At 48.5% G+C, this 27,550-nt stretch overlaps 8 protein-coding genes across 8 annotated transcripts; 5 read left to right on the forward strand and 3 right to left on the reverse strand.

Annotated features, from left to right (window-relative positions):
* Positions 1 to 2,326: 2,326 nt before the first annotated feature.
* BKA67DRAFT_591962 (uncharacterized protein) lies at positions 2,327 to 4,554 on the forward strand (the record flags this gene model as incomplete). The annotated part of the gene is made up of 3 exons (XM_046104784.1): positions 2,327 to 2,329; positions 2,845 to 4,377; positions 4,447 to 4,554. 3 exons carry the CDS (start codon positions 2,327 to 2,329, stop codon positions 4,552 to 4,554), a joined length of 1,644 nt encoding a protein of 547 aa, XP_045960003.1.
* A 583-nt stretch (positions 4,555 to 5,137) lies between these two features.
* BKA67DRAFT_561667 (uncharacterized protein) lies at positions 5,138 to 5,832 on the reverse strand (the record flags this gene model as incomplete). Its single annotated transcript, XM_046102541.1, has 2 exons — positions 5,584 to 5,832; positions 5,138 to 5,474 (listed from the first exon to the last, which is right to left on the reverse strand). Coding segments are annotated over exons 1-2 (320 nt in total), but the record flags the coding sequence as incomplete, so codon positions are not given.
* A 2,183-nt stretch (positions 5,833 to 8,015) lies between these two features.
* On the forward strand, positions 8,016 to 9,076 carry BKA67DRAFT_561675 (GAF domain-like protein). The gene is made up of 4 exons (XM_046102542.1): positions 8,016 to 8,184; positions 8,253 to 8,368; positions 8,478 to 8,557; positions 8,615 to 9,076. The coding sequence occupies exons 1-4, from the start codon at positions 8,182 to 8,184 to the stop codon at positions 8,959 to 8,961; spliced, it is 546 nt and encodes a 181-aa protein (XP_045960005.1). The 5' UTR covers positions 8,016 to 8,181; the 3' UTR covers positions 8,962 to 9,076.
* BKA67DRAFT_561679 (carbon-nitrogen hydrolase) lies at positions 9,077 to 10,757 on the reverse strand. Its single transcript, XM_046102543.1, has one exon. The coding sequence runs from the start codon at positions 10,261 to 10,263 to the stop codon at positions 9,244 to 9,246; it is 1,020 nt and encodes a 339-aa protein (XP_045960006.1). The 5' UTR covers positions 10,264 to 10,757; the 3' UTR covers positions 9,077 to 9,243.
* Positions 10,758 to 10,810: 53 nt separating this feature from the next.
* Positions 10,811 to 12,035, reverse strand: BKA67DRAFT_657662 (spermidine synthase; the record flags this gene model as incomplete). Its single annotated transcript, XM_046107151.1, has 4 exons — positions 10,811 to 11,332; positions 11,387 to 11,679; positions 11,734 to 11,769; positions 12,005 to 12,035. The coding sequence occupies 4 exons, from the start codon at positions 12,033 to 12,035 to the stop codon at positions 10,811 to 10,813; spliced, it is 882 nt and encodes a 293-aa protein (XP_045960007.1).
* Positions 12,036 to 15,258: 3,223 nt separating this feature from the next.
* Positions 15,259 to 16,661, forward strand: BKA67DRAFT_516534 (G protein alpha subunit; the record flags this gene model as incomplete). Its single annotated transcript, XM_046097821.1, is given in 5 exon segments — positions 15,259 to 15,376; positions 15,490 to 15,712; positions 15,727 to 15,945; positions 16,008 to 16,266; positions 16,317 to 16,661. 5 exon segments carry the CDS (start codon positions 15,259 to 15,261, stop codon positions 16,659 to 16,661), a joined length of 1,164 nt encoding a protein of 387 aa, XP_045960008.1.
* A 1,723-nt stretch (positions 16,662 to 18,384) lies between these two features.
* Positions 18,385 to 20,951, forward strand: BKA67DRAFT_515094 (glycoside hydrolase superfamily; the record flags this gene model as incomplete). Its single annotated transcript, XM_046097699.1, has 2 exons — positions 18,385 to 18,652; positions 18,706 to 20,951. 2 exons carry the CDS (start codon positions 18,385 to 18,387, stop codon positions 20,949 to 20,951), a joined length of 2,514 nt encoding a protein of 837 aa, XP_045960009.1.
* Positions 20,952 to 23,235: 2,284 nt separating this feature from the next.
* On the forward strand, positions 23,236 to 26,225 carry BKA67DRAFT_247924 (uncharacterized protein). The gene is made up of 5 exons (XM_046095721.1): positions 23,236 to 23,673; positions 23,787 to 24,596; positions 24,705 to 25,115; positions 25,209 to 25,558; positions 25,622 to 26,225. The coding sequence occupies exons 1-5, from the start codon at positions 23,447 to 23,449 to the stop codon at positions 25,750 to 25,752; spliced, it is 1,929 nt and encodes a 642-aa protein (XP_045960010.1). The 5' UTR covers positions 23,236 to 23,446; the 3' UTR covers positions 25,753 to 26,225.
* The last annotated feature ends 1,325 nt before the right edge of the window (positions 26,226 to 27,550 follow it).

Raw genomic sequence — 27,550 nt, forward strand, 5'->3', positions numbered from 1 at the left:
ATCTCCTCCAGACTAATCGCAAACCCATGCCTTGCACCATCGTAAATCATGATTTCATAGTTCTGATCATCTTCCTTGCTCTCTAAGATACTTTTCAAAGCCCAACATTTCGTCTCTGTAGGATAAAAGCAAAAACAAAGCATAGCAATGCCAAAAGATTTTACAACACCAGGAATTCGCTGGCCGTCACCGATTCAACTGCTAATCCAGCGCTTTAGAGATAACCTACGTGGTGAGAGAGGACTACTTTCCTTATAGCTTGTAACACCGTAACGTGTAACTTGCTTATTACGCTAGAGTATACATCCCGCTCTTTGTTCTAGACGCTTTACGACTAAGAATAATTATAAATACATATTATAACATGTTAGTTTCTTTAATTTAACAGTTAATCATTAAGTTATTGTATCAACTAAATTAAAATTTAAAGCGTAACACTAGTAATGTTACTTTTGATATCCAAGGGTAGGGGGTTCACACCACTATCCGGGCAAGTCAGTGTGGTCGCCCTACCATTTACAGTATAGCAGTTAGCAAGCACGAGTGTAAAAATGTCTACAACTATATGAGCCTTGTTGTTACGAACGAGGTCATTACATGGGCCGCAGGCGAACCCCAGGAAGCACCTATTAGAGAAAGGCTTGGCAACCAGCATTGTGATTGGACAGGAACACAATGAGGTCACGGGACCGATCAGAAGTGATCAGTGGTGATCAGTGCAGCGACACTGAGCAAAGGACTATGTGGCTCAGCAGTGATCAGTATACCTCTACTGATCACCAGTGAGCAAAACAAGATGAGTGAAGGAATGAATGGATATAATAAGGATTGGGTTTCCTACTCGACATAGACAGTCATTACTTCAGTGATCAATCTAAGCATCTATCTTACCCATAGGTGAAGCTCAAGCTTTGACGACTACACTTGTGAATCTCTATTACTCAGTATACTCTGAAGGTCTATCTCTATAGTCTTCTCTTTACGGCTAGTATATCTTGTTAGCATAAACCCCTACCCTTATATTATTTGTGGTTTTGCAACCCGATAGTATAATCGTCACAAGGAGTAGCTAATAGGGTATTACTTATGACTTTATATACGGTACATTATATAGTCTCCCCCTTAAATTCTTGGACCTCGCACTGCTTTAGTAACTAGCGGTAAAGAAAGGTGCTCGCCTCCGTAAACGGAAGTTCGTAAACAAAGACTTACGGCCGTTAAAAAGTAGGCACTAATTACCTAGTTAATTATAAGCTACTTAGAAAGCCGTATACGAGGGGGAGAGGATTTACATTAGTAAAATAAGATTCGAAGCTCTTTTTAGCCTAGTCTTAAATCATTTACAAGAATACAAGGTAAAAGAGTTCTTAAAATCGACCGAGAATGCCGAGGAGCAAGTTAAGCCGTTATTACATTAGTATAGATTCGTTACATTAGACATAGTTTTACAACCTCCGTAACATGTGTCCCCGGCTAAGTTGTTATTATCATCTTGGTTAATCTCCCAAATGCTACGCCGACTAACTACGAAATTAGCGTCGGCGGACAGCCCGTCGGACAGGCTGAGTTCTGAAATATATAAGGAGCTCGAGCTAGTAAACAGGACAGGGCTAGGACTAGCTAGTGACTCGGTCAACTTGTTACAAGACTGGCTTAAAACTCACCCGAAGCCATTCGACGATAAGATTCTTAACGTAAGCGACCTGCCCCTAGACGCTATAACAGGTCTCGACGAGCGTTACTTGATTTCCTGGACATTGACGGCAAAGTTTCGTCTTAGAAACAAGACATTACGCTCAAAGACCATATTCGAATACTCGGTAACTGGAAACCTATTACCGAAGCAACAACATTAGATTCACGAAATAGAGATACTCGATATACGATCCTTCATTATAAGCCGGGTTATTTACACGATGCTACAAAAGTAATTCAATCATTTAAGTATTATAATTTCATCGTCATTTCTAAAGCTCGATACTTTAGTAACGAAGAAAGACTTTACGCCGAGCAGGATTATCCGCTATATAATGTAATGATGGTAGTTCGGGGCATGGGCGCCGTCCACTAAAATCCGTCTCGATAAATGTTGCGGCTCTCGGCTCAAAACAAGCCAACTCGAAACGAAATGCCGGAATGAAGGGACGAAAGCGGGAACTAAAAAGGCTGCCGTCATGATTATGCTAGCAGCAATTCAGAGTGATTCCCTAACTTTAGTCATTTGAAGAATTTCTCATCAATTTCTCATCAGTTCCACTGCGCACCTCAATGCGCGGTCCCTTTGTAATTTTAGGTGTTCCATGCACCTGAGCCCGCCCCATCTGCCATGGCATGGAGCACCCGGCTTGGCGTGCAGAAATTAAAGTGAAAGCATGGAGCTTAAAAGAAGGACCGCAGGGTTGCTTACTAGATCGCCTTTGGCAGCGCAGGCGAAGTGCCGAAAATGATGTAATGAGAGAGTCAGGGAAAGATGCATTAACTTTTTCGAAAGAGTCTTACACATAAAAACAGCCTACGAGAGGAAAAGCATAACTCCGGTGGCCAGGCCCCGTTGGAGCGGCACCACAAAAAGATTGCTGGAGGGGTAGGATAGACCTGCCCTCGGTATAGCGAGAAGTAAGTCGTTCACTCAGTGATGGAGTTTGAAATGAAAACCGGGCAACCCGGTGTTCCACTACCATCACAATTGGTGAAACGTTTTTCAGGCTTATGTAAACGGATCATTTTGAATTTGACAATATGTTAGTAGGGATGCATGACTCGTCTGCGGCCACTTGATGTGTATATACTGGGCACCGCGCACATGACAGTAGCTTTTTACAGTAGGCACTTGCAGGTACTCAGACATCGACCATGAGACGCTCATTACTAAGGAACTTCACGGCGCTAGGATTCGTCCTAGGCACGGCGGCTTCTAGCCAGCCAGAGCAACTCTACGACTATATTGTCGTGGGCGGTGGCCCTTCCGGTATCATTACTGCCGAAAGACTCGCCGAGGCCCAGAAGAATGTCCTATTGCTCGAACGAGGATATGGGCCGACAGTTGCAACTGGTTCAAATCATACCCTTAGTTGGAACGACACACTAACTGAGATCGATATTCCTGGTCTGTCGGCTGATGTGGGTGCTCTTGAAGTGTGGAATGAGTATATCTGCCAGGACACCCCAAGCTATGCAGCCTGTGTGCTTGGTGGTGGCGTCACCATCAACTATATGGTCTTTGTGCACCCCCCGCAGCGAGATTTTGAAAAGTGGCCCCAGGGATGGCAGTGGAACGATGTTGCGTCTGCCGCCGCAAGACTGTATGAAAGAAATCCAGGAACGACTTTGCCGTCAGCTGATGGTAAGAGATACGACCAAGGATTATATCAGGTTCTATCTACATTCTTCAACAATCTTGGCTGGAAGTCTGTGGATATGATTGAGCAACCGGATGAGAAGTTCGAGGTATACAGCTACCCCTCATGGAACATCAAGGACGAGAAGCGCGCTGGGCCTGTTCGCACATATCTGCCTCTGGCGCAACAGCTTGAGAACTTCACTCTACAGCTTGGCGCCAAGGTAATCCGGCTGGTACGATCAGGGTCCGAGGTCACTGGCGTTGAGGTCGAGACTGCGAATGGGGACCGCGAGACCATCGGACTTGCCCCCAATGGCAGAGTCATCCTGTCCGCCGGTGCCTTGTCTACACCTCGCATCTTGTTCAACTCCGGCATTGGACCTCGCTCCCAGATTCTGACTGCTCAAGAAACAAACGTCACACTGCCAGCTGAAGACGAGTGGCTCGACTTACCAGTAGGCTTGAATCTGAAGGATCACCCCATCTTCTCTATTGTGGTCAAGACCAACGGGACATGGGGACTCCCCGACTTTGAAGCCATACTCAATGGCACCGATTCTTCGATTGGCCCGTACGAGAGCCAAAGCTCCGGACTTCTTACCGAGGGAAAACACCGCGCCATCTTCTTCACTTCCAATGTTGCCAGTGATGGTGTCACCCGGTACTACCAGGGATCTTGCGCTCCTACCGGCGAGGGTGTTTTCACCATCAGTGCATACATGACCCACGGACTTACCTCAACGGGTGTTTTGGGCCTGGACACTGACGGCAATACCCGCTTCGAGCAGTCGCCTTACCTTCAAACCTCTGGTGATAAGGAAGCTGCTGAGACCTTCATCCAACAGATGGTTGATGCCATCACGGCGCCCTCCACGGGTCTTAAGCTGCAGACCTACACAAACACGAGTGCGATTCTTCGTTCTCTGACTAGCGGTATCCACTATACCGGTACGGCCAAGATGGGCATGGATGATGGCCGGAAGAACGGCACGTCCGTGGTTGACACCAACACCAAGGTGTATGGAGTGGATAATCTGGTAAGTACAGCCCGCTCTTACGTGGCCTTAAGTCGTATTGGTTTTGAGGCAGCGCTGACAATCCCGCAGTTCATTACTGATGCTAGTATTCATCCTGATCTGCCGACTGGCAATATCCAAGCTCTGGTCATGATCGCGGCAGAGGCTGCTGTAGAAAAGATCTTGGCTTGTGAGTAAATGGTTCGGTCTTAAATAATCATCATGAGCCCCTGGGCAGGACCGATTCAGTAGCTTTATCTGATTTGTTGTATTCTTATCTTCCCACTGGATTGTCGTTTCATAGCTCAATATTCCCTCTTTAAATCCTATTAGAAATTCATCGAAAGCGCCAATGTCTGACAGAATGGCGCCACAATTGAATAGCCGGATAATATGATATCGCTTCGCCGGTTTTTGGGATGAATATTTCGATACCCAGTCAGTTCCTTGTGCCCAAACATCGAATGTCGTAAGTTGAGACAATCGTTCTGATGAGTAGTGCCCATCCCAGATTAGGCAGGCTTCGCGCAAAGGCAAGTTTAACTCTGGCCACTTTAGCTGTGTGCCTTGCCATTGTATAAGGTCCGGTGGATTGGGTGCAAGTATGAGAATGGTCGAGAAATCCTGGTGAACACGAATAATTGTTGGTGTTGTGGCATTCTGAAGGAGGCAGACGATGTCCCCTTTCTTGAGCGGCGTTGCTGAGGTATGTAGTGTCCAAGACGTAAATTGCATTGCTAGGACTGTTGAGAGCCCTGACATATCTTTCCAATAGACTGCAGTTTTTAGGACCAAAATATACGCTCTGGGAACTATTTAGTCGAGGATGATCTGACCACTGACAGGCAGCGCGTTTCAATCTCTTTGCCGCCCTGAGTTTCTACAGGTATTCTTCCGGGCAGTGTGAATTGAATGAGTCGTTTAAACAACTCGTCAAAAGGTACTGCATAGTCAGGTAATAGCTTCGATTTGCTCATATTGTTAGAGCACATGCCGAGTAATGCGTATACCTTATCGTGGCGTTGAGTTGCCTCATGGTTGTGGAACATGTCTATTAATTCGTGAAATGGGCGGCTGCCTCTTGGTGTTCCATCTCGAAATATAGCTCTCCTTAGCAGGTATGTAATTGATCGGATGCAGAGTTCAGTCTGTATTTTATCTATCCTGTACCTATTGCCTATCTTGTGACCTTTCACTCTGCTGCTAACCCCGATCTGACACCAGCAGACACCCACCAGGCGTCATTTACCTGTTGTCAATGCCTTTATATTTAACCCATTATCAATCTGCTTATATTCAAACAACCACTACGATTTCGTAGTTTGTGACTGTTTGTTACTCGCCTCGGATACTTCCAGCATGATTAAAGGTGAAGAACAAAGGCGTATAGGTGTCACGGTCATTGACCCTTCGGTGCGTGCACTAGTGATCAGTGCTGGCTGCCACAGTAGTGTCCCCACATACGTAGCATTAGATAGAAGGCTCCTGGCGCGGGTGAAGGAAGGCCTTTCCTCCCCAGCGCAACGACTGCTTAATATATAAGCCCTTATAGTAGGACTAGCCATAGTGCTCATGTTGTATGAGGTCCGAATCATTAAACTAAACAACATACAAGGTGGTGACTTGTTATGAAGGGAAGCTTCGAGGCGAGACGCTCTAAACTAACGACCGATAAAGTGCTACCAAATGTTCTTGAGTATTCGATCTAAATATACTACCATTGGGAGGATGGAATATAATTTTGTCAGATAAGTAGTGTACCAGGCTCTCAGTTATACACTGCTGTATTCCGAACCCCGGCCCACATGCCCCCGCCGCGGCAAACACACCATAAGCAAATGACCCCGTACGAATTAAACAACATCTTGGTCCATTGAACCTATTATGATTACGGGTGTATATTTAAGTACCCCTGTCAGGTAACGAAATCTAGGTCGATACTTATATACTATACTCATCATAGTATAGCGTGATATCAAGGAAATCTTTATCCTTTATGCAAGCTTTGATACGAAATCAACGATACTGATGGCGGGCATACAAAATGGTAGCTTTGCATAATATTACGCTATACTTAATATGGTTTCGATGATGTGAAGGTACTTCTTGGCGTGTAAAACTTACCCCTACCACCATAGTATGCAGAGGGCATACTACTCATATCATGTTTTCTTCTCGCTGAATCCACGGTAATGTTCTGCACAGCTTCAAGATTTTCGGATGTTGGAATTCATTTAGAATGTATCTAACAGTATATGGATATTAGACGCCCTAGAGATCCCAGTGACGCAGAAAGACTAAATATATAACAGTTCCACCAGAGATTAACGAAAAAGTTCAAGCGAGGCTATAACATCAGTAATAAGTAGGTATACGACCCACAGCATGATTTAGTCAAGGTAATCTGTTTCGCCTCTTCCAGATGTAGAAGCAACCAGCCAAAAGTAGATAAACGCCTCAACGAGAGTGCAAAAAACATACAACACCAGGGATTCCCCAGTGGTCACCCACCTGAGTACTAATCCGGCGCTTCCCAGTTTATCTAGGGCAGAGCGGACGGGATGCCGAGTTTTCTAGGAGCTATGGTCGTATGTGAAAGGTTATCTCGTCAAAATGGTTATATTGTTATGAATGTAATGTGCCAGTTGACCAGAAGGCCTGTTCTCCTTAACCAGGAATTGATCATCCTTGCCATTTCGACACAAACCGGGAGCCTGATTCCCTCGATATTCTTGAGGACGGTCAAGAACGACGAGTGAGCTGTAACCTCGCTGGCCACAAGCGGCAGTCACTCATCAGAGCCCGGCGATGCGACACGGGTTTCAGGCACGTCTCGACAAAGGTAAACGGTGTAGTAGCCGCCCCCGCAGAAGCCTGCGACGTACGCGACGCACGCGACCTGAGATCTTGGAAGAACTTGGTGGTGAGAGGCTTGAAATGGCTCCTCCATTCCAGAAGAACCAGATGATCGAGCCGGCGACGAGCTTCACTGCAAAATGAAGGTTTGTGACATGAGTGGTATACCAGCAGTCAGACGGCGCCATGACCCAGTCACCAGTCTCCAGGAGGGATACATCAGGTGTATGGCCGATGCATGATGGATAGGGTGAAAAGTGAATGTATTCCTGAGGCGCACGAGATCAAACGCACCGTTCATGAAAGTCTGTGAGGTATGCAAGGACCTCAGCACGCTTGGACAGTTGTCTGCCAAAGCTCTGGTGTCTGGCGTGGCGACATAGGTTGGGATGTTGTGGATCATCTCGACCATACCAGTAGGCACGGCGTCCCTGCGTGGGGGGTGCCTGTGAAACAATCTCGACGACAGAGCCCTCCCGACATGGCCGGGCATCGTTGATATCGCGATGATCACTTGCGGCTCGGTTCACTAGAGATGACTTACTGTGCCATCCAATCCAAACGCAATGTATCAAGTCTACCTGATCTCGACGCTGAATCGCGCAACTATGTATGGTCGGTTGACCAATCATCGCCAAAGTACGCTGCTGCGCATCTCGGGTGGTCGCTACAGATACCGCCGGCGGCGAAGCAAATCTGACAAATGCGGCAGGGCTATTAGCGGCCTTTATTGGGTGTGTTTGATTACGAATGGCGTGCTTTCCACATTTCGTAGTGGATTTCCCTGCTTATTGGTCCACTCAGCTTCTGGCGCACAAGTCGGTCAAAAGTATATACCTTTTTCTTTGAACGTATGGAACGACAAATATAATCCGCGCTTGACCTGGTTTCGACATCTAAACGTCTTATAGCTCCAGCCGCTCAGTGTCGATCAACATAGTGCTCCACTAGAATAAGTTGTTTTGCATCATGGTCTGTCTTGGTTTCCGGCAGTATTGCCAGCCGGCTGAAAAAATTGTTATTATCTAACCCCATCCTAGGTCCACGCAGACGCGTCCAACTTCGTCGAAGGCGTTACCAAGGAGCAAGCGTACGAGCAGGTCCTCACTCAAGTCGAGGGCTTGTTCTACGATCAGAGGAATTGGGTAGGTGTCTAACCTGAAATACTCACATGATTACGTTCTAACGTGCCGTTCTTTTCAAGGTCTGGTACGTTCGCGTGTCTCACACGGCCCGTTAATATGGAATGATACTGAATCGTCAAGCAACCTCTCAAACGCGGCGTCATTACTGTGGCATGCCTACAAGTCGTTACCGGCACCTAGTAGCCAGGTTAACTGGGCAGGTGTGTCTGTCCCCTGATCTCATCATCGGAGACACATGAAACTCATTTCTTCACCAGGCTTCTACACACTAGACCCCAAGCTATCCTTGAAGCCACAACTCATCCTGGGCCCGTTCCAAGGCAAGGTTGCTTGTCAGCAGATTGCATTTGGCCGGGGAGTATGTGGAACGGCAGCAGCAGATAGAACAACGCAGCTGGTACCGGATGTAGAGGCATTTCCTGGGCATATCGCCTGTGATGGAGACAGCAAGAGCGAGATCGTCGTTCCTATCGTCGTGGGTTCCAAGCTGGTGGCAATCATCGATATTGACTGCGCGGAGCTGAACGGATTCGACGAAATCGACAAAAAGTACCTGGAACAACTAGCAGAAATGATTGGTAAAAGTTGCGATTGGTCAGCTTGAGGGGAAATCGGAGTTCTTGGGCGGATTCATAGGTGGCTGTGTATATTCAACTATACCCGTGGCGTTCGGTAGATCATAGAGTTCTCAACACTGAGTATGTTTTTTTTCAGTTCTTGAATGGTCTGAGTAGGATGTCAAGTTAAGCATGGCACTTGTGTGCCTGTAGAATGACCATGGCTGACTTTCTGATACTGACGATTATTGGGTCTAACCACTTCTCCTGCTTCAGGGCACATTTCCTACCACAGCTTTCACAGAAATGTATTTCATTACAAATCTAGATTACTCTTTCGGCACATCCAACTCATCCAACTGCACCTTTCCAGCGCTGATGTCTGGATATACATCAAACCTTCTCTGTGTGGAGAGTGGGATGTTTCTTCTCGTCTCTTCAATCTTTTTCGGATCAATTTCCCAGCTTACGATGCTCTCCTTCTCATCCGTCTCGACCACGATCTTGGCCATGGGATCCGCAATCAGACTGTGGCCCCACGCGTGATAGGTTGCGGTCGTGTCGCGAGCAGGACTGCACAGAGCGACGTAAATCTGATTGTCCATGGCCCGGGCTTGTGCCTGCAGGCTCCAGTGTAGCGGCCCTGTTGTTGTGTTGAACGCGCCGGGGTATACAAGGGCAAAACAGCCCTTTCGCGCGGCAATGGTTGCGAGCTCCGGGAAGCGAATATCGTAGCAGATCGCAATCGCAATCTTGCCATAGTCTGGAAGGTCGACAATGGTTACCTTGTTACCAGGAGACAGGACATCGCTCTCGCGGAACGTGATCCCACCGGGGATGTCGATGTCGAACAAGTGCACCTTACGGTGGCTAGCAAGCAGCTTGCCGTCCGGGGCGAACGTCAACGAGGTGTTGTAATATTTCTTGGACTCGGGATCAGGATCGGCCTCTGGGATCGAGCCACCCACGAGGTACGTCTTGCTCTCGGCGGCCAGGGCAGACAGCGCGTGGTACGAGGGCGACTGGTCCTTGGACGGTGGGCTCGGGAGGAGCGTTTCGGCATACGATGGAAAGTAGTCGCAGCCGTAGGGAGAGTTGAAGCATTCAGGCAGCACGATGATCTTGGCGCCGCCCTGGGCGGCCTCGAGGACCTTTTCACGAGCATGCTCGAGGTTTGCAGCTTTGTCAGGACCGCTGGCGAGTTGGACGCAGGCCAGCTTCACGGGCTGTCGCAGCACGGCGGAAGGGGATGTCGCCATTGTACGGGCTATGGGCCTGAGTGTTGGACTTGGTGATGTAGATGATAAAGATCGGGCGAAGAGACTCAAACTCCTAAGAAGTGGCCTCATGGTGGCTGCCGCATACTGCCGGGCATTAGTTGCGACATCAGATGCGAGCACAGCGAGATCGGGTTTGGGGCTGTAGGAGGGGCGGATAGATAGATAGTAGTTAGTTGGCGGGGTAGTTGCAATGATGCAATTAGCCGTGGTGCTTTTCAATCATCATTTTCCAGAACAGCTAGAGACGATTATTCGATCAGGTCAGCACGCGCCATTTCAACTCAACTCAACCCAACTTGTACCAAAGCTCAGCCTCAACGTAATTGTTGCTTCATCAGCGTTTAGTGAATACATGTCACCGCTGCGCAAGGTCGCAGACCGCTCGCATACAACTCGAACATGAAGAAATGCAAGCTGCTCTGGTCTTTTGACATCAATTCAACAACAAACGTAAATGCTCTATATTCTTACTCGACTTTTTGTATACCACATACTTCACCTAAGACTGTGGCTTCGAGGAGCGTTCCCAAGTATTTATCCTTTTTTCCCCACCCAGACGTTGTCCCAATGTTGATCGTCAATTCATCTCATCCTTTTATTCTGAAACCCCAGATCCTTACTCTTCCTTGAGAGCCTGAGCGGCAAAGTTGGGCAGGATGAAAGCAGCCTCGTGAATTCTAGAGTTGTAGTACTTGCACTTCTCGAGCTCCTCCTCAGGTGTCCACTTGCGGAGGGGCTTGGTAACATCACGGCTAGCGTCCTTGCAGCAAACCATGAAGCCGATCTGGCCCGAAGGGTAGGTGGGAATAGTGGTGTAACCGTACTCAGCAACGGGGAAGACAGAGCGGCAGTCCTTCTTGACCTGCTTGATCAATGGCAAGTGAAGCCACTGGCTCTCTCCCTGGGTGGTGATGACGCCGCCATCACGGAGGGCGTCGTGCAGAAGCTGGAAGTAAGGCTTCTGGAACAAGCTCTCGGCGGGACCCTCGGGATCGGAGGAGTCGGTAATGATGACATCAAAGCAGTTCTTGTAGTCGTCCAAGAACTTGAATCCATCACCAATGTGCACCTTCACCTTGGGGTGCTTGTAGCTCTCAGACATGCCAGGGAGGTATTCCTTGGAGAGACGGATGACAGCCTTTGCTTGAAATTAGCAACATACTCATAGCATAGAAAGGCGGCTTCCATATACCTCGTCAATGTCGCAGAGGATAGCCTCCTCAACGGAGTCATGCTTGATAACCTCACGGAGGACACCACCATCACCGCCACCAATGACCAGAACCTTCTTGGGGTCGGGGTGGGAGAACATAGCCAAGTTGGTGATCATCTCCTGGTAGGAGAACTCATCGTACTCAGTGCACTGGATAACATTGTCGAGCACCAGCACGTTGCCGTGCTTCTCGGACTCGAAGATCAAGACATCCTGGTACTTGCTCTTCTCGTGGTGCAAGACCTTCTTGACCTTCAAAGTCATGGCCTGGCCTGTATGCCTAATCAGTCATCAGTCATCATATTGAGACTGTTCCCCCGACTTACCTGCCCACATTTCAGAGATCTCCCTGAACCAGCCATCTGTCATGTACCTGTTAGCTTAACGTTCCTGTCTTTAGTACCATCAGATGACGCCGTCCAAAACCAACACCATAAGTAGCCAGAACGGCTCTCGAGTGCTTGTGACGAGGCGGGCCATGAGCACCATGCATATGATGTTAATTGTGCTCGCAATGGAGGGGTATCGCGGGGCAAACATGTGACAGGGTCGATAAAATGCAGACATGTTGTCATTAGGGACATGACAACAACTTACCCTTGATAGTTGGGTGTGTAATTTCGGACATTTTGATAGATTCTTGAGCGACAGAGGAATATGTGAATCTGGTTCTAGGAATACTTTCAACGGAAGAGGTGATGTTGATGAGGGGACGGCAAATGTTACTTGATGTTCGACTACTGTGGATACTTTTCTGCTGCCCGATTAACCAAATTTTTGAAAAAAATTTGCTGGTGAGCAAATTGGCGCACACAGCGGGTGCCCGATGCAGTAGCTTCAGAGAGCGCTGCATGAATGAGGCTCTTTCTCAAAGTACAGTGGCCACTAATAAGATACTCTTAGTACAAACCCCATATTCTTCTCTTTTCATCGTACAGATTTGGAATAGAATCTTTTGGCTTCCGTGACCCGCACGGCACGGCGCACGGCGTGTAGCAACCTCCGACATTTCGGTCGGAAATGTGTTGGCCTCATTGCTCACATACAACTTCGTGCAACAGTAGTTAATTAGAACTTAAAACCGACTAGCTTTTGTTGAAGAATGGTTATCATCTAAGGACATGCGGTTATGTAATTAAGGCTCAGGGACCAGATTGATTTAAAGCCCTAATCAAAGATTCGCCTCAACTATAAGAGCAATTTTGAGCTTTTATATACCGATTCTTAGCTGATATGTGAGTGGTATGTACGAATATGATGGGAATCGTACGAATCTTGGTTGATACACAGAACATTTATAGCTTGTGATGTAATATTCGCAATCGCGCGGGATGCGCTACAAAGTATCGTTTAAAAGCGTAAGACTGCGATTATGAAACACCCATGATGCTTTGCTCCTACTCTTTTCGGTCGGATGTGAGCTCGGTAATCGCGTGGATGAAGCGAGATTCAACCACCCAGGCTCCTCCAATCTTAGATGCGATCCCAAAGTAGTAGAAAGCAATGTTGATGTTCGAACATACGTACATATGTAACCTTTAGTACACATACAGCACGTGGTTTCCTCAGCGCCCTACGGCACTAAAACTTGGGCAAGCTAGCGGATATCAGATATATGTTACGGCCATATGCACGCCCCTGGTCGAGAACCCATTGGTGACGAGACTCATCCAGTTGCCTTCTAGAAGACGTATCAGACGATTCGATTGTTGCAGAAGAGGAAGGATGCACCTCAGTACCGTATCTCGTCAGCATGGGGGATTGTTGTTGTACTATGTATGTACATATATATGTATTACTCATATCTCGTGCAACACTCCAACGTCGTCGATATTCACTTGTTAATCCCCTCGCTGGCAAACCGGTCAAACGCTTGGCCCCACCCACTTGGCTTGAGACTGGGTACTCCCAGTTTTTCTTCCGAGTGCTGAACAAATGGAGAGCGAGATCCATGGACAACGGCAAGCAGCAAGCCGTTTCGTGAACTCTTTGACTCGTGCAGGGCTTTTCTTGTGCTACCGAATTTCGAGGGACCGATCAACTATAATGAATGCTTCTTCCGGAAATGGTTTCCACCGCCACAAGGCTTCCGGAGTCCACGTAAAAACGATGAGTCGAAATGCGGCAAGATCCTTTTCGCCCTTCAGTGGCATGTTTGCTCTCCTTTTCGCCCTCGCGACATCCAACACCCATGGTCGAGAAGCTCTTGCTCAGCCAGGGTCAATGGGGTGGGCCGGATCCATCCCGGCGAAGGAACAGCGACATGAGCTGTGAAATCATGCCAATCCCTTCCACACCCGGGGGGGCTGATTTTACAGTCAAGATGCATGGCTGCATGGGGCAGTCAAGCTGCATGGATCGAAGGGCGCTAATGTGCGAGCCAGGGTGATCCCATACGGGAATTATATGATTTTATCCAGATGACTTCACCACTAGAAACGTCAACAAGAGTCAAAACTTGCACAATCTTGCAGACGACACCCGCCCTGAAAAGTTACACGTGGGGATTGGGACGCGCAAGTGCTTATCGGGTCGTCCACGATCAAAGTTCGCATGTTGTGATATTTTCATGGAGGCAGCAAGGCTGTCTTATTGTTCATCTCGCTGTAACCCACACAGAGCCGTCGCTTCCACCACATTAGCTATTTCAAGCATGGTTGCAAAGCTTGCTTGGCTAGTACCCCGGCTACTCTGGCTTTACATAGCACGTATGGAGGTGTGCCTGGGTACTGGAGTACAGCTGCAGCTTATGGATCAGCTTGGGGGGGTTCGCGCCCACTTTCGAAGTCAATGACAACTTTTGATTTGATTGTCTTGCTTTGATGGAGTCAGCGCTGCCGTCTCACATTTTCAACGGCTTCCATGAATCGCATCTCCGATGATTATACGGCACAGTTTCCGCCAATTTTTCCATGTTATTCATACGATTCAGATATGCATTTCTTCATGGTTGCATAACCAGTTCAAGAGGCTGTAGCTTATGCAATACATATGTAGTAGGATGACGCTGATCCCTTGCTCAAAGCAGCCAAGCTGCCCATGGCTCGATGTGCTGAGAAAGTAACCACTTCATATGCCTGCAGCACAAGTAGCATGCACATTTGTGTCGCTAGTTACCTGAGAGATACATACATGTCTACTCGAGGGCCTGCCTCGCCTGCTTCTTTAGAGCGAGTTCCCCTTGATACTACAGTAGCCTGACCTTGCAGCATACGGTCAAGGCAGGATTGAATGTTGCTGTTACTTTGTCAGATCCTATTTTCTTCCTTTCTCTTCTCGACGACGGGGCCAACATCTATCAATCACTTTTCTCTTTTGTTCCCAAGCGGAGTCAGCAGCAAGCAGGCTAACTTGACCTGAATCGCTCAATCTCTTTTTAAATTTTATGCCATTACAGCGACTAGCAACAAGCTCCATCTTAGCCTGTATCTTCCGTCGGTCTGTTGTCTGATCTCTGGAGAATGCGAAACACTACAAGTGCAGTGACAAGTCGCTAACTAGACGCGAAAGGGGCCGCCAGGCTTATTTGCAATTGACCTAAGCACCCTTCGAAACCACCTCGTTGAAGCTCAGCTGCGAGCTCTCCATCATCTCATCATCATCGTCGCTTTGGTACATTACCTTACGGTCCACCGTCGTTCCAGTCGCGCATAAGGCGTCTCTTCCCTAGACTAGCTTACCCGTGCCGTACGCGGTGACTTTTCACTACCGGGGACTGAGAGAAGCTCCAGCTCCTGCAGAAAATATTCCGTCTGTTTCGGGAATACAACAATAATACCCCACCCACAAAACCCGTGCACCAACAGTCTCGTCGACGCTCATTGTCCTCGTCCTGAGTCAACTCGGCCAAAATGTGTTTCGGGAGCAGGAAGACAGACGAGGAGGGCCAGAACCGGTCGCGTGAGCTCGACAAAATCATTCGACAAGATGAGAAGCGCCTGGCAAGAGAAGTCAAGCTTCTCCTATTGGGTACGTAATTCTGGTCGAGTCGCAACTCGTTTCTTCTTTCTGCAGCTGCTAGAACATGTCTCACAACGATGGTGCGCGTGCAACAATTCGCTAACGGGCGGGATGCCGTGCAGGTGCCGGAGAGTCGGGAAAATCGACAGTATTGAAGCAGATGAAGTTAATATACGCGCAAGGGTTCAGCAAAAACGAAAGACTGGAGTGGAAACCGGTAGTGTTCAACAACGTAGTCCAGTCGATGAGACTTATTTTCGATGTAATGAACGACCAGTCAATCGAGTTTGAGAACAAGGAGAACGAGGTAAGAAAACACTTGTTTTGCAAACAATTTAACACTCGGTCATATGCACAAGCAGCTATTTCTTTTTCCTGGCCTGGACTACTGGTGCGGAACTGACCAATTGTTGCAAACAGAAAAACCAGGCTCTTATTCTTGTCGACCACGAGATATCACTCAACGACAACCTACCCGAGGATTACCTCGAGCCAGTCAAGGCACTATGGGCCGATGCCGGTGTCCAGAAGGCCGTCCTCAAAGGAAATGAATACGCTCTCCATGACAACCTGTCATAGTACGTCTACTTCAGGCATCCCACTAGGTCCCCTGTTTGCCCACGCTAATGTTTGTGTATAGTTTCTGCGACGACCTCGACCGTATTTGGACCAAGGGCTACATACCAAATGATCAAGATTTGCTGCGCTCGAGGCTGAGGACGACGGGCATTACGGAAACGATTTTCGACCTGGGCCAGCTGACTTACCGAATGTTTGATGTTGGTGGTCAGCGATCAGAACGGAAGAAGTGGATACACTGTTTCGAAAACGTCAACTGTCTTCTCTTCCTCGTTGCTATTAGCGGTTATGATCAGTGTCTGGTTGAGGACAAGGATGGCGTAAGTTGAATCATGACGTCGAACTACAACTGCTGACCATGGGTATGCAGAACCAAATGAATGAGGCATTGATGTTGTGGGAATCAATAGCCAACTCGCATTGGTTTACCAAGTCTGCTTTGATCCTCTTTCTTAACAAGATGGATTTGTTCAAGGAGAAGCTGGTCTCCAGCCCCATCACGAGTCACGGCTTTGTCGACTACCAGGGCCCCCAAGACGACTGGAAGCAAGCGAGCAAATATTTTATGGACAAGTTCCGAGCCCTCAACAGGAATCCGGAGAAAGAAATCTATGGCCACTTCACCAACGCCACCGACACAAACTTGCTGAAGATCACCATGGGCTCAGTGCAGGATATGATCATCCAGCGCAACCTGAAGCAGCTCATCTTGTGAGTCTTCCGCTCTCAACTTGGGTTTCGACCTACTCTCCACAGCGCACACTTTTGCAAGCGCAACCCAAACAGATACCTCCTGCGTCTCACTTGAGAACTGCCGAATATGCATTTCTTGGTTCTGGATTAGCCATTCAGAGCCAGCCAAGAAAGACAAATTCAGAGACAAGGAGATTGCAATTGGAGGAAGAGCCACGGCTGAGACATTCCTAAGAATCTAGCACATGAGCCGCACTGCAGAGTGCCCTCCTCGCATTCACGATCAGTTCCCTCGAACTCAAAACACTCAAAACATCGTATCGAGAAGCTTATACCAATTCGTTTCTACCAGGCCCAGCCTATGATGTATCATAAACCTCCCCCAACCGACGTGCAACCTCATCTGCGATTAGCGATATGCGGTACCAACAACTGCGCACACACACGCCTGTAGCCTAACGAGGCTATTGATGCCAACCTTGACATTCTTACGACGGATGTTTCGACCGACCTCGTATATACGATCCATTTGATTGCTCCCCGCGGGGAAATTTTGTCTGTACAACTGCGTGCATACGGTGGAAGCGACTCTTTCTTGGCTTCTCTTTTGCGGATCTCTTTTCTACACGATACCTCAGTTTTTTTTTTGGGTCAAAAATTTTTTTTTAAACGCATCAGCACATAACGATGAATGACGTTAGGGGTCAGTGGATGATAAATAGAGCTATAGGTGGCATAATTAGGAAATAATTCTCCGTCTTTACACTAGATGCTGGCACATGCGGCTGGATTTGTGGGCGACCTTACGCCTACATGAAAGATATCTATTGCATGCTCAGTCCTCATGAACTCGCTAATACCTTGATCTGCCACTATATGCATACCATGGCAATACTATCGTACATGTACGAAGACTATCATGAACTGCACTTGTTGTCTAGGCCAGCATGTACAATTTGTGAGTTCCCAGTTTCACTGAGACGTTTGCGCGTCGCTGGTGGAGCTTCATCCCCACAAGTCCGGCTGCCATGCGAGCTGGAGTTTTGAGGTGGGGGTGACAAGATCTACCGTCGGGTGCTTAGGAAACCCCTAATAATAAAGACCGACATGACCAACGAGTAATCACTGCCGCAGTTGCTAGTAAGAAATAAGGTTAGAGGCACTGTTTTCCCCCGACCTAATGGTCTGCGAACTAATTAGTACTAAAGATTTGGAGATTTAGCGCATTCTCCAGGGCATGCCAAGAACTGCGCTCGCTATTGGATGGGGAATCGGCAGGGAGGAAGCTTGGTTTAAGCAAAGCTACTGTAGAACAACGTTAGAGGGATCGATTAGCCGGGCCAACAGGGCGGGATAAACAACTTCGACATCCATTGGATATGTTGTTGATATTAGAGCAAAAGCGATGTGACTTCGTATCAGCTGTTTTCGAAAGACACACTTCATGAGCGTCAAGAGTCGACATTTGCATGCTCATAGTGTATTATTCATACACGCAATCTCGCTCCAGTCGTTCTTCAACCACTATTCTTGTTGTTAGTTGGCATGCCAGCGTTGCGACACCCTTGGAATATTTAACCCGGCCATCTCAAGCAGTCCACCGGCGGCAGAAATTCAAAACCTCCATCTCACACCATTAGCGGGAATCAAGATAGATGGAGAAGTATCGCCTTGTTAAAGGGCAAGAGCCAGCCGGCACAGCAGATAATACTGGCTGCGATTTACAACCTTACACAACCACAGCTATGAAAAGGAATCCTGACGCGACCCATCAACATACTGGCTGGTTCGCCGGTTTGAAGCAACGTCATCCCTTCCTTACGAAGAAGCGCGGCAAGGCGCTCATTGTCCTTCTATGTCTTCTCCCTCTGCTTGGTTTGCTGGGCCTGCTTGCTTTGCGCAACCGAGGCGGAAATGGAGCGAATGGGACAGGTGGAGGAAGCGGGAGCCCCCAGGGTGCAATCACTGATGACACGTTCTTTTATGGCCAGTCTGAACCGGTTTACCCTTCACGTCAGTAGATACCCTCAGCAGGGCTTAGGTTCAAGAAACTGACTCTAGTGCAGCTTCAATGACAGGCACCGGTACATGGGCGGACTCGTACAGCAAAGCTTCAGCACTTGTATCGAACATGTCGACAGAGGAGAAGGTTAGCTTAACAACAGGAGCAGGCGCAAATACAGGCTGCGCCGGTAATATACCAGCAATATCGCGGCTCAACTTCCCTGGTCTTTGTCTGATGGATGCTGGCCAAGGCCTCCGCGGCACAGACTTCGTTTCTGGCTGGCCCAGCGGCATCAGTGTTGGAGCAAGCTGGAACAAGAACTTGACCAGATATCGCGGTATGGGCATGGGAGGCGAATACAAGACTAAAGGTGTCAACGTTGCCCTGGGTCCTGTTGTCGGGCCTGTGGGCAGGGTTGTCACTGGTGGCAGAAACTGGGAAGGCTTTTCAGTTGACCCTTATCTATGCGGTGTGCTCGCTTCTGAGACTGTGTCTGGTATACAGTCAGTTGGTGTCATCACAAGCACCAAACACTTTATTGGAAATGAGCAGGAAACTCATCGTGTGCCGGCTCACAACATTGAGGCCGTCTCGTCGAACATCGATGACAAGACGATGCATGAGGTTTATCTTTGGCCTTTCCAAGATGCAGTCAAGGCTGGTTCTGGCAACATCATGTGCAGTTATAATCGCGTGAACAACTCATATGGTTGCGCAAACAGCAAAACGCAAAATGGATTGCTAAAGACAGAGCTGGGCTTTCAAGGTTTCGTTGTTTCTGACTGGGGCGCGCTTCACGCGGGTGTTGCTTCAGCCAATGCTGGTATGGACATGGTTCAGCCCAATGCAGCAGACCTGTGGGGAGACAAATTACTGGAGTCAGTTAACAACGGTTCCGTGTCTGAAGCAAGGTTAGACGACATGGCTACGAGGATAGTGGCTGCTTGGTACCAAATGGGCCAAGATCAGGATTTCCCTGCTCCGGGGATTGGCATGCCAGCTGATCTAACAAAACCTCATACCATCATTGATGCCAGGAATTCGTCCTTCAAGCAGGTACTGTGGGACGGTGCAGTTGAAGGACACGTGCTTGTCAAAAACATAAACTCAGCACTCCCGCTACAGAAGCCCAAAATGTTATCCTTGTATGGATACTCTGCGAGGAATCCCGACCAATGGAACTATGATGCAGCTGGGGGCGTTACACCATGGATGTTTGGCGGCGAATCGGCTTTCCTTGGTCGGTATGTCTCTGGTGCATTTGCCCTTGATTCGTTGGAGGACATCCCACAGATTGCGCCCAACGGCACAATTGTCAGTGGTGGAGGTAGTGGTGCTGTGACACCATCCCATATCAGTTCGCCTTTTGACGCGATGAATTCCCGGGCGTATGACGACAACACGGCCTTGTTCTGGGATTTCATACGCCCTGACCCATATGTTGACGCGGCATCAGATGCGTGCATCGTAGTTGTCAATGCTTTTGCATCGGAAGGTTACGATCGACCAGGCACGCACGATGATTACACAGACGGCCTCATCAAACATGTCGCCGAACGCTGTAACAACACAATCGTTGTCTTTCACAACGCCGGAGTACGCCTGGTAGATCAGTTTATTGATCATACCAACGTCACAGCAGTTATATTTGCCCATCTGCCAGGTCAGGAATCAGGCCATGCTCTAGTGTCATTGCTTTATGGAGACTCCAACCCATCTGGCAAACTTCCATATACAATTGCCCGTAACGAATCAGATTACGAGACATTACTGAATGCTTCCCAAGCTGCAGGAATATTTGAGAATTATCCTCAATCAAACTTCACAGAGGGGGTTTATATTGATTACCGACATTTCGATGCCAAGAACATTACGCCGCGGTATGAGTTCGGATTCGGGTTGTCGTACACCTCGTTCAACTACTCAGGTTTAAATGTTCAGAAGAACGAAACTGCAAACATGGCAAACTACCCAATGGGAGACATCGTAGAGGGAGGACAGTCCGATTTATGGGATCTGCTGGCCACCGTGTCTGCAAAGGTTCAGAACACAGGCGGAGTCAGTGGCGCAGAGGCTGCTCAGCTCTATGTCGGCATCCCAGGGGCACCATCGAAGCAACTTCGCGGCTTCGACAAGCCCTTCATCAATGCTTCGCAATCAGCAACGGTTGCATTTGACTTGACGAGACGCGACTTGAGTATCTGGGACGTAGCCGCACAAAAGTGGCTTTTGCAGAATGGGACATACAATATTTACGTTGGAGCAAGCAGCCGAGACATCCTGTTGGAAGGTAGTTTTGTCATCTGATTAACTGCACTCCTCTTCTTATGCAGAAAAAAAAAAGGGGGGGGGGGGATAAGTCTCTAAACGCCATCGATTGCCTCGAACCCAAAGCAAGTGAACAAGACACATTAGCGGCACATCATCAACGGATTGTCCCGTTGTCTTTGGCCCCAGGTTCGGTGTCAAGCATATACGACTGAAAAGACGTTGAAGTATGAATTATCGTAACCTGTGCCGCGAGACATGCAGAAGCGTCGCAACACGTTATTGCTAGATCTTCCTAAAGACGTTCGACTTTAGACAACGATTTCCGAAACTAGATTTGGGTTTCGGGAGAGGGTGGTAGAAGCAACGTGAGACTGGGCTGCTAGGTGTAGGCGGCTTTGTGGCTGCACAGCGCTGGGCGTCTTAGCGCCATGTAATACCTCGCAACTGTCTCGAGCTGAGTATGTAATAATGTAAGGGACTGAGCAGACCGGTACCGATGGGCTTTAAAAGCAATATGTGTATGAGGAAGGATGAGCGTTTCCACGGCCTTTTGGCCCCATCGCGATTTTAATGTTACAGGAACCGTCGATGAGTATTCAAGGGAGCGAGCTAAAAATGGCACTGTGATGGTACTGTCAGGCGAAGCTGCGCAGCAAATTTCGCCTTATATAATAGCGAACAAGATGTACTTAGGGGTACAAACAGAAGACTTACACTTATAAAAAAAAATCAGAGCTATATATTGCTCAAGAGCCATAATTCATATCGAAGTTGTTACATCCCCCATTTCGCTAATGGTGACATCGAAAGCTCGCATATGCATTATTTGTAATATTCGGCTTGCGCCGGCGCTCAACTAAACTGTTAGCAGCTAGCGATCCGGAGAGAGAGAACTTTAATTGGCAGCTATGGAAAAATAGATAGATTCTGGAGGCGTGCATGCCTGTTAGCCGAAGGAAGAAAAGAAACGCTTCCAATGAGCCATCTACTCTGTATTGTACAAAAAAGTCTAGATTCCATGGTTTGGGTGCCTTAACGCCGAAGTGTTCAAAATACGTGAACTAGTAGGCCAGACCCCCAATGACCCCTACAGCACCGCAATACTGCCGACTTGGTGGAACACGAAAGGACTCCGTTGTTCTGTCTCGATTATGTATTATTTAAGCATTTCCGGAATCCTACAAGCTGAACAGATTCGTGCAAGTGGCGCATACAAGAGTTTATCAAGGGATGCAATTAATTCTTGACAGCCTTCCACCGATATGATATAAAATAACCTCAAAATTTACCAGATCTAGTATGCCCTTTCAAGAAAGAGCCATTATTACTGGATGGGATAAAGATGGATAACTGCAGTGAGGTCAGTGAGAGCATGAGTCTATGTCTTTGTGAGATCTTGTATCGACGGGCAAGTCGTGATAGGTTTCGTGCTGTGCTGAACGATAAAAACACAAGTTTGGGGGCAAAAGTTCCCTTTGGCCACAGGGCTATTAACTGATAGGGCAAATACACTGTTAATACCCCCATCCCGACTTTTTGCCAGTGTGAAGGGGTCGTTTGGCTGTGACTTGTGCAATGACTAAGCATGTACACTTTGCAATGAAGGAAACGTCATTTTCTGAATGCTTGAGGTAGGCACCCAATCTGTCCGCCAATCAGCGAGAGACTTGGGTGCGTATTTGGGGGCTTTCCGAGGCCCTCTCCCTCCCTGCCTACATGAACTTAAGGGAACTCAAATCATGTCAACCACACCCATGACCCGCTATTGAAGCGTTCCACGACTGTGCCACCCGAGTCAATTTGAGGTGAGGCTCTGGTTTATATGTCGGGTGGCTCATTCCTCCCGCTTCATGCCTTCCCCACATGCAAGTCACCTTTCGTCGGAACTGTCAGTCATTGTAACCCTCGAACAAAGCGACTTGATCGAGCCTTCAAGGGGCGTTGGGCACGGCCCGGCCATCCAATTGTAACTGGACAGAATTTCCGATCATCAGCTGAGGGTCTCAGCTTTGAATAAGATCGAGTGAGACAAAACGTCGATGTCCAACGGGCCTAGAACGGGGACGCACCCCAACAGGAGCATACAAGTAAGTGTTCATGCTACGGTCACTGTAGTTACTTGTATGTACTCTGTGATGAGTCGGGGTAACCGGCATTGGCTCACCTATTGCCTGTTAGCGTCAAGCCTAACTCTTCGCTCGATGCACGGCCATCGAGAACAAGTCAGCGAGCCAGGAGAAGATTCCTGCCCCCCCAGCCGAAAGCCAGTCCATGATCTAAGGTTGGTGCCATTCGCCAGCCCTTAGTTCTGGGCGTCTGAACCTCCATTAGACTCGCATTACAATAAGCAAGCCTGTTTTAGAAGCCCAAGCGCTACCCGCGACCAAACAACGTCAACTGATCGTCTTCCCATTAACTTCGCACCAGCCCTCCGTCGACCGGATACAGACCACGGACATAAACTGTGCCTGTTTCTATCACATGTATCACCACAGCCTCTGCCCATCGCACCTGGCTGCAGAATTTCGTCAATGAACAGCGCAAAGACAGCGATGATGCCCGTGGCGATAGGTCTTTCGCCAGTGTCGGATGCCTCCTCTAATGGGCAGCAGTCGCCACATAATCGAGAAAGGATGGAGGCCTCGTTTGGAAATGACCAAATCAACAATGGCGATTTTGCCCACCGCGCCTGCGAAAAATGTCGCGCATCCAAGAGGAAATGCGACAAGACCTTGCCGCACTGCACGAGGTGCACCAGGTATGTTTCGCGCCTGCAAATCTCATGTTTCCTGCTTGCGCCGCCTATATGGTCATGAGCCGCAGCAACTGAGATGGATGACAATGCGCAGACTACTGATCGTTTCTGACTAGACTCAACGCGAAATGCATCTATCTGGCTGACTCAATAGGCTCCAATCAAGGAGTCAATGGCGCACCCGTGGTGATTTTTCAACCTCGGCTATCGTCAAACGACATGCTTCTGAGGAGTGACAATCCGCTCCAGGAGATCAATCCCTCACAGATTCTTTCTCTCATTTCGAAAGATGCTCAAGCTGGTGAGACGTTGCATTGGACAGACGGTGTGCGGTCTTACTACGATTACATCCACAATTGGTTTGCCGTCGTTCAACGTGCCCTGTTCGAGCAAAGGATAACAGCAGCATGCAGCGCTGCGGATTCGCCCGACCTCCAAGCTACCCAGGTTTACTCACCACCACTTACGAGCTCCTCTCCATCAGAGAAATCTGTTTCCTTGTCGGCGAGTCAAGCCATGACAATGTTGAGCTCCACCGCCGAGCCGCAGCTGAGCCGAGAGTTCGCTCTTTTGATCGTCACCATGTACTTGAGCACGCGGCACCGGTTCACCAAAGCTGGAGAGCGGCCCATGTATGATGAGATTTACCAGTTTGTCAAGCGCATCGTCGCACTGTCGCTACTCGAGAGTCCGCTCCCAAAGATAGAGCTGGTCCAATGTGGCGCACTATTGGCCATGTATGAGTATGGCCACGGTGATTCCTTGTTGGCATACAGGACTCTGAGCGACACGGTTGGCGCTGCAAGGGTGATTCAGGTCAAGCCGGGTACCCAACTCGAGGGAGTCCAAGGTCTGCATGGACAGATCAGCAACCTGGAAGAAGATCAGAAGAGCAGCCTCTGGTGGAGTTTGTTCGTCCTTGACCAGTAAGTTTCATATGTGTGCCCTGTAATCCCCGCCAAGAGCATGCTCCATTGCATAGATGCCCCTACTGCCCCAGATTTACATCGAGGCGTTTCTAATTTCAATATTAGGTTTATTCATCGGGACAAGGCAGCGGAGGGCCTTCCCTTCATTTTGGACAGTCCAGACCCAAATACCTTACTACCACCAGCCACGCGATCGCCGCCGTCCTCGACTCAGCCTGGGCCGTTCGACGTTAGATATCTTTGTGAACAACCTGCAATATCACGTAAACGTTTACCTATTACCGTTGCTGTTGACATGAAACAGCTCGAGCCATTCCAGCTTTCTGCAAAAGTCGCTTGCTTGCTACATCGAGCTCTGCGGCATGAGCATTCTGTTCGGTCGCGTCCCTGGGATTTACCGCCAGTGACTTCATTCTCTAGCCTGGACTCCGAAATTCGGGCGGCAACACAAAAGCTTCTACAAGACGATGTAGCCAACTGGCAGGTGACGCTCGACAGTTTTGCTATGGCCGTTTCGTAAGTGGTCTTTGCGCCTACTTGCTCTCTTTAGTTCTCAGTTTACGGACTGTATTTTGCTTGCTTATCACCAATGCTGACAAACCATCACAGTGCCCTTTTTAGCCTCTATCTGCCATATCTTCCATTATTAGAAACGAAAACAGCTGCGGAGATACATAACAGCCATGACTGGAGCACTGCCATGGCTGCCCTTCGCTTCGCAGCTCAGATCTCGGTAGACATTAGTTGTAAAGCCAATGTAGACGTGGCGAAAACAATGTCCCAAGATATGACAGCTCTGAAGTTTGTCGTGGCTCCTGCAGCACCGACATGTTATCTTGTCGTGAAGACATTGAACAGTGTACGCAAAATATTTCCCGAAGAATGGGCGCGTTGCCAGGAGGACATGCGGGCCAAGTACGATAGTCTCAAGGTATTTGCGCATCGTTGGGGAATCGCTGGTAAGACACTGTCCGTATTTGAGGAAGGTGGTTCGATCAATACTGATGCAATGTTATTTGCAGAGAAGATGATGCGCCAACTACAAGAAGTGGCTGGCCTGGACCGGAACGATTTCATCGAGGCCGAGCCGTGTAATCCGATTTCGCCGCCCGATCCGATCAACGGCAGCGGACCCATGGAAATCTGTGGCTGATCCTATCACGCCCGCTATCGAGAGCAAAAACGCGAAATAATGATTTACCACGAGACATGTATATACGGGTCAAGGCTTAAAACAGCCCAAACAATCGAAGCAGCACGCGACGCCTACATTGTCGCCGCTGTATTCATATGAAAACAGAAGCAGCATAGCAAGAGTGCGGAAGCTCGAGAGACTGTAGGACCAACCTTATCGGGTCCTGCGCTCACTGACATATTTAATTGTTTTGCACAAACACGTCAAGCGCAGTAATTTGGGGGCAACTACAGGCTTCGACTTGCGGCTGTAGCCGGAACGGCGTTTGGGATATTATCATAGCTCTCGCAAGCCGACGAGTTGCGGCATGAGTAGTGGAGTTTTGTGTAATCATAGATACGGGCTACTCTTCAGGGCACGTGGGGACTGGGATTGGACCCTTCTGTTTTATATTCAGCATTTGGGAACCACAGGAGAAAAAAGGAGAAGGCATGTGTGCGCATATTGGGCTGATCGGCGCCCCTGGATACCCAACGTCAACTAATGACCAATCATTTAGGTTTTAGGTTTTTTGAGAACGTATCTACTTCTATGTTGTATCTCTTTTGAGTTATATATACTCTAATCATGTAAAACCTATCAAGCAGCAACTTTTTGGTGCTGTCTCTCTCTATCTCTTTGAATGACCCGAAAAACTCCGGATATGAGTCTGTTACTTGTTATCTCTGATCCACGAATATTCCAAGAGGGGTGAAGGGCGAGGGTGCAAGTATAGACATCCTTAAAATCGCTAGATAGTCAGAACCACATGCCCGCGGTATCCTGAGGTGTATCGGTGCGGCTCGCATGAGACCGCCTAGCGGTTCGCTTGGTGTTCGCTACAACTGGTCGGTACGTTGTTCGTAGTGCGGACATACCTGCTGCTGCAGGAGCAGCAGCCGTCTTTTTGATTTCCGGCAAAACGTCACGCGCAGACCTGTCCGGTATCGCCAGCTGCACCTTTGGGGTGTGGAATGGTCCGGCTCCGACGGGAACTTCTCGACCTTAATCCGTGTTGCGTGACAAGGTTGGATGCCAACATTGCCTTTCTTTCTTTCTTTCTTTCTCTGTTTCGGGGGATCGGGCGGATGCCATTCGTGATTCGATAATATTGTCTCTCCATATGCTGCTGTTTGCTGTAGGGTAAGATAGGCACGCTTCGGTCCGGAATCGACGTTCACTCGCTACCATGTTGTTGAGTCGTGTTCGGGAAGGGCCGCTGTGTCAAGTGTCGATGTAAGCTCGCAAAGCGTGGCAGAAATTGGGGCTGTAGATCAACCAGAAAAGGGCAGGGAAAAGTCAAGCCAGGCACATCATCTTACATCTAATATGCAGCAACCACGTGTGGGCCCTGTGGGCAGATCGTATCGTGATGTTTATGAATATCATATGAACATGGGCAAGAAAGTGCAAAATCTTGTCAAATTTCACCAGTCTGGGCACGAATGGGGCTTGTGTTGTTGTTATTGTGTGTATTCTCTGGTAACTTAAGTGATATCTAAACGCTATTGCCTCCGAGGCTATAAAATCTTGTACCCCGTTTCCTCTGAGAGGTTGGCAAGCTCATACAGTCTGGTCACCTAGATACTGGACTGCTCGTTCGCTAGAAACATGAACTCCAGGGAAAAGATGCATGACTGTTCCCTTCCCCAAAACGAAACTCTGACTGCCCAATGCTTCAAGAGATTAGGAAAGTCGTAACATATACTAACATGACCGATCTATGCATCAACGCGCATGTCTTCAAAGCCCTAGAAGGCAACCAAAAGCGCGCCAT

Source organism: Truncatella angustata (assembly GCF_020726525.1).
Source record: "Truncatella angustata strain MPI-SDFR-AT-0073 chromosome Unknown BKA67scaffold_3, whole genome shotgun sequence".
Classification (NCBI taxonomy): domain Eukaryota; kingdom Fungi; phylum Ascomycota; class Sordariomycetes; order Amphisphaeriales; family Sporocadaceae; genus Truncatella; species Truncatella angustata.